This window comes from Gekko japonicus, unplaced genomic scaffold (genome assembly GCF_001447785.1).
Source record: "Gekko japonicus isolate JY-2015 unplaced genomic scaffold, Gekko_japonicus_V1.1 scaffold1954, whole genome shotgun sequence".
Classification (NCBI taxonomy): Eukaryota; Metazoa; Chordata; class Lepidosauria; order Squamata; family Gekkonidae; genus Gekko; species Gekko japonicus.
This window is the reverse complement of record NW_015177073.1, coordinates 187,810-202,390: the sequence shown is the minus strand read 5'-3', so window position 1 is coordinate 202,390 and position 14,581 is coordinate 187,810. Positions and strand designations below refer to the sequence as shown.

Genomic DNA, 14,581 nt, shown 5'->3' with positions numbered 1-14,581 from the left:
GGGCCAGCGATTTGGCTACTGCATAAATTAGTTAGCTCTGGAGCCATCCTTCCTGAGCGAAGACAAAAAGGTGTGAGCCGGAGGCTAAAAAACTGTGAGCTACTTTACACTAACTCAGCTTGGAGGGAACACTGCCCTCCAGTAGTCTGCGGCTGCTGCCTGGTAACATCTCTATCAACTTACGCATCCACACAATAGTTGCTTTAGACACTGTGGATGCTGTAGCTGGCATATTGATTGCCATGGAAGTGGCCTCATGTTCATCTTCAGAGAGCAACCCAGAGATTGTGGGGCAGTTGCTGGTGCATCAACCACAGGTACCTGCAAAAGATCTGAAGCAGATGATATCAAAGGGTACGACTTTTTAACAACCCCTGGAAATGGTTTGTTTGTTATTGGCTTTGCCCACTCTGCCTTCATCTGTCTCACATAGAATTCAGGGGAGAGGAAAGCTCTTTCTGAGCAATCATCTGGAGGAAAGCACTCATCAATGAGCTCTGTGCCATCTTTCTGCCCTTGGGCATTAGCACTCTTGTCCCCTGCCTTTTGGGGTTCCTGTATATTGAGTGCTGATAGGGACTTAGACAGCAAATACTGAAAAACCTCGCCCTTGAAATATCTAAAGGACTGGTCTCAGACAATCATTTCCCCCTATTCACCGTCATTACATGAAAATCCTCCCCCTCCTTTTTACCAGAGACATGTGAGAGGTTATCCCTCTCACGTGAAGGCGGATCAAATAGGCAGTGCTCCTTGGGGAACCCTTTTTGTGCAGCTTTGGTGGGCCAGCTGCCTCTGTTCTTGCACCTCCAAGGAGAGGGGGAGGGGAGGAGTATATAGTAGCCCCATGGCCCCTGATCTGCAGAAATGCGCTATTTCCTCCCCCATGGCTCTTATGAAGAAGGCCATCACATTTGGAAATAAGGGGACAGACCTGGGATTGCCAACATTACCGCTCTGCAACTCGTCATCTTCCTCGTCCCCTTGAGCATTATCGGCACAATCACGCCTAGCTCGATGAACCCCATTGAACCATAGGTCTCGGGGTGCACCATGTGCGGGATTAGGCTCTGCTCACCATTCCCGTCTTAAAGCATAGAGTGGGCAGTGGACTCCAAAATTGCCACTGAGGCTAGTGCGGGCTCCGTAAATGCTGCAGGGGTGTGCGGCTGTTGGGCGCGCTTTGGAATGCCATCCTCGCCTTTCTCTGCTGGTTGAGCATTGGCCACCGCCACAGCCTCTATCTCCGGAGTGGAGAGAAATCCATTGCTATCCTCTCTTAATGCCATGGAAGGCGGTCTGAGAAATCCCCTCCCATTAAGAGAGCAACAGGCCCGGCAATGCTCAACCTCCAAAGGGGGGGGGGGGGGGGGAAAACAAAGAGAGAGAGATTTTTTCCCTTAAGTTTCTTCAGAGAGAGGGAACAGCAAAAATGGAAGGAGAAAGTGAAAGTACCGTAAGTTAACTCAGAAAGATAGGATTAGGCAGAGCCTACACCTAGCTGCTCTCACTTCTGAGGCAGGAAAAGAACTGAGCCTAGGGTGACTCCAACTACAGGAAACAGGAAGTAACTGAAATTAGTCCTGCCTCCCTAAGTGATGGATGGGAATCACCCACACGATGTCCTCCACCTCAGAGGGAGAACAGGAATATGCATTATGTTTCTTTATTATTAAGGAGTACAAACTGTAATCTAATACATTTTAAGACAAGAAGCAATGTTTAAACTGTGATGCATCTTTGTAGACTAGAGGTGAGAGTACTAGGTCAAATGATTTCTTTGCTAACAAATTCCACACACTAAAGAAGAACCACAGAACATGTGCAAATACAATGAAAATACATTTTTCTCCCAAGATTTCAAAAGGCAGCCACAGGGTGAGAAGAAACATAAAATGTGGGGAAATGTTCAAATAATAGTAACCTAATGTACTTACCTCTGTTGCTATAGATGTGAAGTTATTAGCAAATCTGACATGCTTTGCAAGAGCTTCCGTACTTGTTGGAATCTCTTCCTGATCGATGTAATATTCTGGCACAGCTCCCACTATTAAAATAAGCATAGACTGAAAGGCCACGAACACCTTAAAAGTAAAACAAAAAGTTTATTAAGGGGGATCAGATATTATACACATGCAGGGGGGGGGAGTCGTAACATGCTATCACACTTTAGCATGACCAAGAAACATAATATAAAACAGGGTTAGGCAGGTTTGGCAGCAGGAAGCTTAAGTCACAACAGGTCACAGTGGTTACCATGGTGATGTCTCTGAAGTCATCACTTTACTTTCTTCCATATGTTAATTGTTTCTATTCACTCCTATGGGACAAAGTAAAGCACTGTACTCAGGGACTCTGTCATGGTGAAACCCACCCTTCCACCAACCCTAGGAGACTGCAATGTGTCACTGTGTATAGCACAAATGAACTACAATCCCCAAAGATACACACACAAAAACACAATGCCAAATGTTGTATTCATTTGCAAACATTAAACAGGCATCCTTATCACACACACACAAACACACACACTCAATAGAGACACTTGTTCTATTAAATGCAGTGGCAGTGAAAGATAAACAGATTAAGGCTGGAATCCTAAACACAGTGGCAAGGGAGCAAGCCACACCTAAAGCTAGCGAAACTTTCTTCTGATAAACACAATTAGTATCATATAACCTGTTAGGAGATATTTGGTAATTCAGTTTCAGTTTATTTAGGTTTAATCGCCTGTATCCATAAAATTCTAAGAGTTTAAAAACACAGTAAAACAAAAATTTGCCACATCTGCAATGCAATTTTGGCAGTGGCTGCTTAGAGGTAGTCCTAATCTTGCAGTATCAGGAAAAGATGAGTATTTCAACAGCCATTTTCTAATAAATCTTTCTCTTGCTGTTGCATGTTTTGGACAGTAGAAGAAAATATGAGATGGTGAATCAAGTACTACCAAAGGGCAGTCACAATAGCACTGGTCTGGGGGTCTCTTGAGAAAGCAGCCCTTCATCTGGGCTGTTGGGAATGCATTACAGTGTGCGATCATGTATGACTGCCTCAGTTTTGGAACTGTCAACATGTTTAAGTAAAGAGGTGGGTCAAATTTGATGGAATATTTAATTCCTAGATGAAGTGGGGTTTTTTTTATCTAGCATCCTTTTGAAGAGCATTCCAAGCATATTTAAGCAATTTCTCTGTGAGTAATATTCATCTATTTTTGGTTCGATTCCATGAGCCCAGTTGGCTTGTTTTCACATCTACAGCATCATTCCATTTTGACCAGTAGTGTTCATGTGCTTTTCACATCTACAGCATCATTCCATTTTGACCAGTAGTGTTCATGTGCTGTCAATATGGTAAAAGTTGGGAGATTTTCAGCACTTGACAGTCAATATTTGTAACTGACTATGGCCTTCCAGATCAGAGCTGAAATTTTGGGGAGGCCTAGTTCAAGCCGTATGACTGCAGAAGCAATGCATGATGGTAAAGTTAACGCTTGTTTGAATTTTTCAAGCTGCTCTGTTGGACCTAAGAACCAGATCTGGGAGCCATACAGTATGTGCGGTAGTATTAAGGTCTGTATGCTTTCAAGAGCACTGGAACATACTGAGCTCCCTGGGTGTAGAAGAACTTCAAGGATAGTAGGGACATGTCGTTTTCCAATTTAAGTTATTCTATGTGCTTGGACCATGATAGGTTTGGCAGAAATACAATTCCCAGACATCTAAATTCATTGACCTGTTGAAATTTGTACATTCTGATTTTCCATCTTTTGTTAGATCTTCTTGTTGATTTGGTAAACAACATAATTTTGGATTTATCCTCATTTATCTCCAATAGCTTGTCATTGCAATAGGCAATAAATGCTTTAATGGCTTGTTTTAGGCCATTAGTTCTCAATAGCAGGACAAGGTCATCAGCATATAGTAGGGCAGGCATTGGTCAGTTTCCCACACATGGTGCATAAGTAGATATATTTTGTAGACCTGGGACAAAATAATTTAAATATAAATTGAATAGATGTGGTGCAAGAGCACATCCTTGATGGACACCTCTTTGGATAGGTATAGGGTTTGGTACATGTCCTTCGTTGTTTAGTTTGACACACAGTGAGTTTTCAGAATAAAGATTCATTATTAACTTTAACAATCTTTTAGGCAAGCTTGTAGCGTTTAGTTTGTTCCATAGGCATGCATGTAACACAGAGTCAAAGGAAGCCCTTAAATCGATGAAGGCTGCATATAAGGAGCCTGGCGTCTAGTGCAAATTTGCTTATCAGTGTAAAGCAGTGATCCACACAAGAGTAACCCTTTCCGAAGCCTGCTTGTTCATCAACTAGTATCTTTTCCTTGTCTATCTAGTGCCACAGTTTTTTCTGTAGATAATATGCGTAAAACTTGCCAATCACTGCTAGAAGGCTAATTGGTCAGTAGTTATCTTATCCCATATGGATTTCATGGACTGGCACTTCTTTTCCTTCAATATCACTTTGTGTTTCATTCTGGCTTTAGCAATGAGTGCTGAGCAGTGGCTGTGTTGTTGTATCGAAAAAGCTTGCAATTTTGTTTAATTTGATTTTTGGCCTTTCTGCAGTCTCTGCCAAATCAGCTTTCCGGATGAGAGCAGGGTTTGCTTGTCTTTACATTCTCTCTTCCACTGTTTAATAGAACTAGGTCAAATTATTTAATAAGTAATGACATTTTCCAAAGCTATGTGGCAGTCTTGTTCTGTCAAAATTTTCTCTTTTAATTTTCGTGCTTCCTCAGTATGGGGCATTTTTATAGCCGCTTCAGCCAATCCTTTGGACTACCTTCACCTAATGGGTAATGCCTTAGGTCCGATTTGACCAAGTATTCAAATTTGACAATGTCTCCAATGATACTCTGATAGAGATGGGGAGATGATCGCTTGTTCCCTAGTCACTTACTTTGAACTGCAGTACTTTAGGGAGGCTGGAGTCTTCAATCAGGATGTAATCAATAACACTAGCACCTTGTGGATCAACCGTGCTGTTCTCATTAATAATCCCTAGTGACAATCTAGAGGCCAAGGCCATATTCACCAATTTGGCCCCAATCTGTTGATGCCTTTATCTTCAGAGTGAAACGTTCATTCTCTGGCATTATGAGGAAGTTTTCCTTCCTAAACTTGGAGTGGAGCAGTTCATCGTCATCTGAGCCAAATCTAGCATTGAAGTCTCCCCCCTATTATCATTGCAGATGGCTACTTTGTAGATTTAGCAGATACTACTCTAGCATCATCCACTGGATATCAATGTCTGTTTTTGAAGTTTTAAGAGGAAGGTAGACATTTACCAGCAAGCTTTCTTTAGAGCTGGTGGCTGTCTTCACTGTCATGGCCAGTTTTGTAGGACAAGGTAAAACAGATAACTATGGGTAAAACAGAAATGTGTGTTCCAAGCATTCTCAATGATTCTTTATTTTCCTATATTAGACTGTTGCTGAATCAAAGTTTACCACTTGAAAAATCATCTCACTGTGCCTATGGCAGCTGAATTAAGTTTATGAGAGACCTTTCAAATAAAGATTCCATTTGAGGAAACAATAGAAGGCAGCATTCCATACCTATGCTAGAGATGTGAAGGCGGTGGGGAGGGCAGGAAAAGCACCCCTATTAGCTCCCTTTTCTAATGGGAGAATTGGAAATTTGGGGAAACAATACATATTTTATGTATATTAAAAATGATGATTCCTATATATACTGTAGACACATACTTATTATCAACCATATGTTTACAGTTTTAATGTAATTATGTCCATAATTAATATGCTATGTGTACAACACACTATTGAGTAGTCCAGAATATGAAGTTTAATTTGATATAATTTTATATACAAATATGCTGTTAGCCCTACAATGACAAGTGTTCCTATTTTCAGCTTGAATTTTTCCCTACCTTTTGGATGGCAAAAACTAAGATACATGTGCTAAGGCTACATAGGTTGCAGCAGTTTGCAGTTCTCTTGAAGACTGGGTGTATCTGCTTGTAGTAAACTACAATTCATAAATATGCAAAATAATGCCACTTCAGAAGCAGATGCTTTTAATCTTGTTAAAGCAGTAAAATAAGTTTGATAAGTATTCCCCCCAAGATTTCAATCCCCCCAGTTTTAAAATTTTGAGAAAGTTTACATCTTTCACCTTATAAAAACATATAAAAGGTAAAGGTTTCCCTTGCTCGAAAGCCAGTCGAAAACGACTCTAGAGGGCAGTGCTCATCTCCGTTTCCAAGCCGAAGAGCCAGCGCTGTCCAAAGACATTTCCGTGGTCATGTGGCTGGCATGACTAAATACCAAGGCCTACCTTCCCACCGAAGTGGTACCTATTTATCTACTTGCAATTTCTTGCTTTTGAACTGCTAGGCTGGCAGGAGCTGGGGCTAAAGACTCATTCTGTCATGCGGCACTCGGGTCTCGAACCTTCCAGTCTGCAGCTCAGTGTCTTAACCTCTGAGCCACCATGGCCCCTATAAACATATCACAACCCCCAAAATAATGTTTTACAACTTCAGCAACAAAGATAATAAAAATAATCTCAGAAACAACATAGTCAGAATGTAATTATAGACAGAATATACAGAATATAAATCTGTAAAATATATATTTAACACTTACTTTATATAAAAATAGAAATATGAATGCTAAAGAGGTACCAGGTAAACTCAAAGTGTGAAGCAGTAAAACTTTGCCAATGGGTGAAAAATATTTCAACAGTATCTATTTAACTTTTAAAACAACACACGGTCCAAACAAAAGGTCAGGTTGATTTCAGATAAAATGGCAAAAATATAATATCCAATTAACCATTACGAGAACTTCCACTTTTCCTCATAATGCTTTTTTCTGCATTTAGTCACAGTTTCCTCGACAATTTCATCCCACTGCACACTTATACTGAAGCCATTTGAATATCTTATTTCAAGATCAAGACCTCAATATTTTAAGTTGAATGCCTAAGGGAGTATCTTTAAACAGCATTTTCACAGCTTTAAACACCATTATAACTTTCCCTGCATCATGGTACAATTCTCTTTTTAACTGCTTCTTTTTGTACTGTAGGGCATATATCACATGAAAAACCTTACTGTTAACAGGCCCAACCTATTAAAACTGAGTCAGAAAAGCTGCATATTAAGGAAGGATTTGTTAATAAGATTGATGCTGTTTGGTTTTGACCTGATATTTCTGTGAGGGAAGATTAAAGACGAGAACACAGCCTCAGACAACGAAGAGGCAACTTGCTTTTACGTTTAACCCATGATTACAGTTTACTAGCCTCTAGTTGGAGAACTCCCTGACCTGGATGGTCCAGGCTACCCTGGTCTCATCAGATCTCAGAAGCCAAGCAGGGTCAGCCCTGGTAAGTACTTCAATGGAGACCACCAAGGAAGTCCATGGTTGCTATGCAAAGGCAAGGGAAAACCATCTCTAAATATCTCGTCCATAGGATTGCCATAAGTCGGCTGTGACTTGACGGCACTTTACACACACACACAGCTGGAGAAACCACACAGGCATAGCAACTTATATGGCCCTTGGCTGTGATACCATTACTTGACAATTAGCAAAATCCCCAACAATTGAATGTGGTGAGTGAAAAGAGAGTGACAAGTCAAGAAAGCATTTACCAAGATTCTCCTCAGTGACTGGATTCAGAGATCACAATAAACAAGTCCGTTTAAAAAGCAGGTAGTTGCACAAACCCTGGTCAGTCTACCAAACATATATTAAAAACCTTCATGTAGAATCCTTAAATGCTATCCTGGGATCCCTTGCATTGCCTCACTGATAGTAAAGTTTTACTACAGGTGCAACCAACTCACTATTGCTCAGTGGCAGTAAACAAGAGGGACCCGAGATTGCCAGATACTCTCTCACTCTGTATTTCTTCTAGCTGCTTCACTGCATTCCCTAAACTTGTTTAAAACTCTGAAACAAAACAGATTTTACCAACTTTGTGTGTGTGTCCCCATTTTTTGACAATTTGGCCAATTTTCTAATCTTGTTTTCTCTGAGAAAGAAGAAACACATGATCATGGCTGGAATGGTCATTTGCTCTTCTTTACAGGGTTGCTGACAGGCCTGGAGAAAAATGCTCTAGGGGCTTAATGTGTGGAGATGGGCAGCTGATGCTTTTCACTGCATGAAGGTAAAGAACACCACGTGGTAAAGAACATCCCATTAAACCTCTATTAAAGGACCTGGACATTTTTTCTCTCCATGCAGTTGGCAACCCTACTTCTAAGATATAAGGAGAAGATAAAGACGGAGCTCTCTTTATAAGGAGACAGATAGGTGAGCTGTGAACCACTTCTGACTGTAACAATATTTTGCCTGGAACAATGTGTACTGTGTATGTTGATAAACTGGATAAAAGGATCTAATTTAGTAAGGTCTTTTGCCCTACTGCTTTTTAAATTTCTCCTTGGAAAAGGCTGGAGAAGCAAAGGCCACTTGGTAAGTCTTCAACAGTATGGGGAGAAAGAGTGGGCAGAATCACAGTCAGAGAGCGTGCCCTGAGAAAACACCACTGAGAGTTGAATTCAGCTAGGGCACCTACATTTTTCTGTAGCACCGTACAGTTCTCTCTCTCTGTCTCTCTCTGTCTCTCTCTCTCTTCCCCCCCCCCTCTAGAAATCTGACAGGGGCAGTGCTACTTAAACTGGGATTTCTAAATCTGAGCATAGTGAGAAACTACAGTTAGTGCCAGCCACAGATAACAAGCAAGAACCATTATTCAGATTTCCTGTTTAGTGCCCACCAAACAATCAGTTTCCTTGGCCACCTGCATTTGACACTAGAACAGTTTAATCTAACCATGGTTTATAATGACACTTGAAGGCAGCCAACCCTCAAAGTTACTGCAAAAAGTGCACTATGTTGTAAAAAGCACTATTAAACTAACTGCATGTACATGGCATGTTTATGCATGCTCAGAAACTGTAGTTGCTTTCATGTCATTGCATATGATGACTGTACTTGTCTGCTCTGCTCCATAGATGAATGTTAAGTGCTCTGGAAAACTGCAGGCATTTTCCACTCCATTTTCCTACATGGAAATCTACATTGTACAAATTAACTAAATCAATGATCTGCAAATTAACTAAATCATTATATTCAAAGTTTTGGTGCTCCTGCTATTTGAGCTCAAGGTGACTGAAATATAAAAGTTGTGATTAGAGAGAACATTCAGAGGCACTACACCTAACATTTATAGTCTAGTCATCGCTGCGATAACAAAAATTTTGAGATTCTAAACACAGTAACACAAAGAGCAGGACAGAAATAAGAATCTTCTCTATTGCCAGAGAAGAAGGGTCCAATTTCATTAGGTGTGTGACTGTCTACCCTTCACTGTCATCCAGAACATCTGTTTCCACTTTGCAGTCATAATATGAAAAACGAAGGGGGGGGGAGAAGATTTGAAGGAGTTAGTCGTGCACAGAGCTGTTGCTGCTTCTTTTTAAAAATACAAACTCCACCACATTTTAGACATCAGGGCAACTACATTACTCTTGAATTTCCCAAACCTGTAAAAATCATAACCTCGCATCAGAAAACACATTCCAATTTCACATAAAGTCCAAGCCTCTAGCTACACTACTAGATTGTTCTTGGTTACACTCATAAAGGCACTATGACATCATAACTATAGTCTGGTAGTCAGCAACTAGTTTTGCCACAGGCCATTTTTGAGACTAGAGCCCACACCTACTCCCAAAACAATCTGCTGCCAACTAGGACAACAAATGCCATGCCCCCTCTTTTGTTCCCAGATTAATAACTCAGATGACCAGATACTCTTCAGGGTATCAGAGTTGACACAGGAACTTCCCGGGGCTGATGTCCAGGTTAGAGTAGGAGAATACAAACAACCAGCTTATCAAATGGGAAATATGTTCTCAAGTTTTGTTGCTTCTTCAATTGGGTTAAAATACAGATGACTGTGGCTGCTTCTGTAACGTTTCATGGTTGCTGTTGATTCATTCACTCATTTTATTGCAATGGATCTGAGTCTACTTATCACTTCATCTGTCACTTCACTGTTCCATTACTACTGCTGGTTCACCGTTTACAGAAATAGATGGCTGACTGGGACGTTCAAACAAGCCACTATTGTGTATAGTGTAAATGATCTCTATTTTCTCAATGCTTGTACGTTAGTCATGCTAATTTTTTAAACTAATCCTCTATTGCATGTGCACCACACCTCCACAAAATGACAAAAAGAGACAGAGGGAAAGTTTCACTTTATGCATCAAAATCAAAAGTATATATATATACCCCTGTGAACTCACTGACCCACGAAACTTTTAATCGAACAACGCTTCAATGACATCAGGATGTGGGGGGAAATTACACTCTGCAATACCACAGACATTTAAAAATACTTCATGAAAATTGCATTTCAGGGTACAATACTAGGTATTGTAAAATCTGAAAACCACAGAGAAACATGCCTTAAACATGTCACTAACAACAGAACTCTATTTTACAGGGATAACTTCCCAACTCAGTATCACCAGCCACAGAGAATTTATACAGAGGAAACACATAAGAAGGGCAAACACAGAGATCCAAATCTTCACTACACATTGGAACACAAGGTAGAAAAAAGCCGTGCCACTTTTTAATACAGGCAACCAACCAATCACCTTGGCATGAGATAAGCAGTCGTCTATATTAGTTCAGTGTTGGACTTGTATGCAGGAAACCCAGTTGCTCTCAGCCTATCTTAATCTAACATGGTTAGTGCAGGATACAATGGGTAAGGTGGCAAAATGCGAAGGAATCAATATAAAAACACATTTTCATCAACTTAGAATGGGTAAGGTGGCAAAATGCGAAGGAATCAATATAAAAACACATTTTCATCAACTTAGAAAATGCTCCTAATTAATCAAGCAGATTTTTTTCAATTTCATCATTATTTTTTATTTTTCTTCTGGTTCTACAGCAGCCTTCCTTTATTTGGACTTCTTCTACAGTGGTGCAGAATGAGATACATGCAGCCATCATCTAAACATAAAGTTTTCCCACCTCAGAATTAATGGTTTACATGAAAATCTATGCAGATCATTGATTAAAGGTTCGACTTTTACTCAGTCGAATAAAGGTTCATTAACCAGCTCGAAAAATTAAATAAGCCATCATGTATGCCACCTTCAGGAGCTGCGGTGGCTCAAGTGGTTAAGATGCTGAACTGCAGGCTGTGGAAGGTCAGTAGTTCAGCAGTTCAAGACCCAGGTGCCACATGATGGAGTGAGCTCCCATCTCTAGTTCCAGCTCCTGCCAACCTAGCAGTTCGAAAGCAAGAAATTGCAAGTAGATAAATAGATAAATTCGGTGGGAAGGTAACAGTGTTCCGTGCGCCTTGGTGTTTAGTCATGCCAGCCACATGACCACGGAAACGTCTTCGGACAGCGCTGGCTCTTCGGCTTTGAAACGGAGATGAGCACCGCAACCCTAGAGTCGGATTCGACTGGCTTTCGAGCAAGGGAACCTTTACCTTTACGCCACCTTCAGTAACTTGGGGAGGGAGAGTGCAATATACAACTGAAAAAAGACTGCCAACAGGCCTGGAGACATTTTTCATGTCATGTTCATAACATCCTGTTCAGTCTCTTAAAGGGACAGGACCCTTTTCTCCAGGCCTGCTAGCATCCCTATGCCCAAGAAATTCAATTCAATTCAAATTTATTACGGCCAATTGATCAGCAGTACAAGAATAAAATAGTACAATTACAAGCCACAGACCCCAACTACTTAAAACCATAATTGTATTCCCCAGATTCTAAATTCCAAAGACGTAGACTATCCTCAGGCTGTGCTTTTTGTTAAAAACTTTCGCTTACTTACTACTAAAAACAATATTTTGCTACTACCAGAGTTACCAACTTCTTGGTGTCTTCCAACAAATATTTCAGCAGCACAGTATCTGCAAATTCTAAATAAGTGTCCAAGGGTTTAAACTGGGAGAGTAAAGGAAAAATTAACTGATGTCTCTCTCCAGAATAGAGTTTACAGTGTAAAAGAATGTGAATGATTGTTTCTGTTTCTTTATCTGAGCACAGACAACATCTTTGATGGATAGGCCAACGGAGATACCTTCCTTGCAGTAAGTTAGAAGGGAAGGCATCAAAACACGCTCTAGAAAAAGCCCATCTGTACTTTTCATACATGATGTTAGAGAGATATGGTGCTGCTGCAAATCCAGGCCAAGATTTTAGATTACTATACATCTTGGGCAGAAGCACTCCATCAGTTTGAGCCTCACTGTCAACCAAGCACTGATGAACCAAAGATTTCGCTTTACTCATACCCATTTCCAAAAGATTTACTGGACATAACCCAATAGAACCTAGCTTATCCACTATTCTAGCGGACCAGTCTGGATATGAGGTAGAGGCTAGAAGTGTGTGTGGGGGGGGGTCAATCCTGTAGGCTTCAGGTGGATTCTCAACCAATAATAGATCGAAATTGTCCATATTTTCAGTTCCACTCTTGATACACCAGCCTCCTGTCTTAAGACCACACTAGTTGTACATTTTGCTACATTAAACAGTGCTCTGAAAAATTGAGATTGTACTCTCTCTAGTGTCTTATAATTACTATTGTTATTTAATATTATTTGCATCCCACAGGTAAGTTGGGTCAACACTTTGGCAGAAAAGACCTTTAGAGCTGCCAGGACTAAACCTAGGCCCTCAGTTCTAAAAAATCTAAGAATAGTGTTGGCACTTCTCTCTGCTATATTAATTACAGAGGTAATGTGAGCTGATTGACTGCCATTCTGTGAGAAGGTTATCCCCAGATATTTAAAAGATTTTACTTGCTCAATGTTCTGACCATTAATTTTCCAGTTTATATTTATTGTATGCTCTATTACAATGTATTATTTTGGGTTTTGAGTAATTAATAACAATTCATTATCACATTGTCTACTAAATGTCTTCAGAGCCCGTTTTAAACCAATTCTTGTTTGTGAAATAAGAATGGTATCATCAGCGTACATAAGTATTAGTTTTTCCTCCCATAAATTTGGGGGCATGTACAGCCCAAGAAATTATTGGAAGGCAGACAAATAACGTAGCAGCCATGGTAAAACCTAAGCAGGTAGCTAAGCTGTTTGATGCCTGAGTGAAATAAAAAAGGTGGGATTCAAAGTTAAAAAAGAAAAACCAAAACGCAGCCTACACCATTTTTTAAAAAAATCCAAATTTCTTCTCCCCCTCTTTGCCATTTCCCGCATAACTATCCTTAAGGTAGGATTCAGGACTGCAGTTGCCTGAATGGTACATGCTTCCTTCTCCCCAGGTGTAGGGACCCTTTGACACCTCAGAAACCATCGAGGGAGATGCCAGATGCTGCTCTGTTTCAAATGTAATTCAAATGGCTAGTTCAGAGCGGCAGTTGGCTGGCTGGAGCATGCTCCCTTCCTTCCAGCTGTTTTAATATCCCGGGCACCAAGTGGGGAGAAAATATGGGCATGCAGCCCATTTGGTGTATTTCTTAGTGTTGCTGTTTCTTGTTATGGCTCCTGTGCGGAAGGCAAAATTCTACAGGCGAAGAAGACCCTGGAAGCCCTGTAAGGGAAAACTTATTCTTACCTAGATAACTGTTCACTTTTAGCAGTGACCTATTTCGGAGGCCAGCCGAGGTCCACTTCTCTCTCCTCCATTCCTACAAAGAGCTCAGAGCTCCGCACACGACTCTCCCTTCCTCATGTTATCCTCACAACAGCCCTCTGAGGTCGGTAACCGCTGAGAGGGCGGTGACAGACTCAAAGTCGCCAGGGCGGGATAAGAATTTGACCCCTCCGAGCCTACCCGACGTTCTAATCCCTGCGCCACACTGGCTCTCCCGGGCACCAGGGCAAGTCCAAATCCCCCCGGACTCACGCCAAGCGGGTCAGGGCTGCCTAACAACGGCTCTCCCGTAAACATTTCACCTTCACAACCACCCTGTGAGGTAGGGGAGGCGGACAGTGGGTGAGACTGGCCCAAACAGCCCCCGGGGATCTCCCGCCCACCGCCCCCAACCGCCAGCAGGCAACCAGCGTGGCGCCCTGGATGTTGCCCTGGCAACAGCCACCCACCCACCTCTCTCTCTCTCTTTCCCCCCTCCCTTCGGCGATGCGCGAGCTTCGCCTAGCAACCGAGGAGAGACGCGCGCAGGTAGGGGGGGAGGGAGGGGGTGCCCGGGCGGCCCTCGGAGTGGGGAAAGGGGAGGGGCTGGGCGGCCCTCCCCCCGCCCACCTGCAGCAGCACCAGGAAAGCGGTGAGGCGCCTCTGCCTAGGGCCGAACTCCCCCACCAAACCGAAAGCCTCGTCCAGCTCCATGGCTCCGCTCGGCCTCCCCGCCGCATCCCCGCCGGTCTCCCCTCGACAGCGAGGCCTCAGACCGTTGAGCTCACTCGCTCGGCGTTGTTGTCGTCATCATCACAATGCTGAGGTGGCGGCAGGAGGAGGAAAGAGGCGGCGGCGGCGGCGGGAGGGAGGCAGCTGACACGCCCCCTGGCGGTTGCTCTCCGAACTCTCGGAAGGCATCGGGGGAGGAGTCAAGAG

The 14,581-nt window shown here is 42.2% G+C and overlaps 1 protein-coding gene across 1 annotated transcript in view; it reads right to left on the bottom strand.

Annotated features, from left to right (window-relative positions):
• Positions 1-14,356, bottom strand: part of LOC107124727 (solute carrier family 22 member 15-like) — a 53,041-nt gene extending 38,685 nt beyond the window's left edge. The window contains exons 1-2 of the mRNA XM_015428229.1: positions 14,273-14,356; positions 1,938-2,084 (exon numbers count right to left, since the gene is read on the bottom strand). Of these exons, the coding sequence (XP_015283715.1) occupies positions 1,938-2,084; positions 14,273-14,356 (231 nt within the window). The remainder of the gene's footprint in view (positions 1-1,937; positions 2,085-14,272) is intronic.
• Positions 14,357-14,581: the final 225 nt, after the last annotated feature.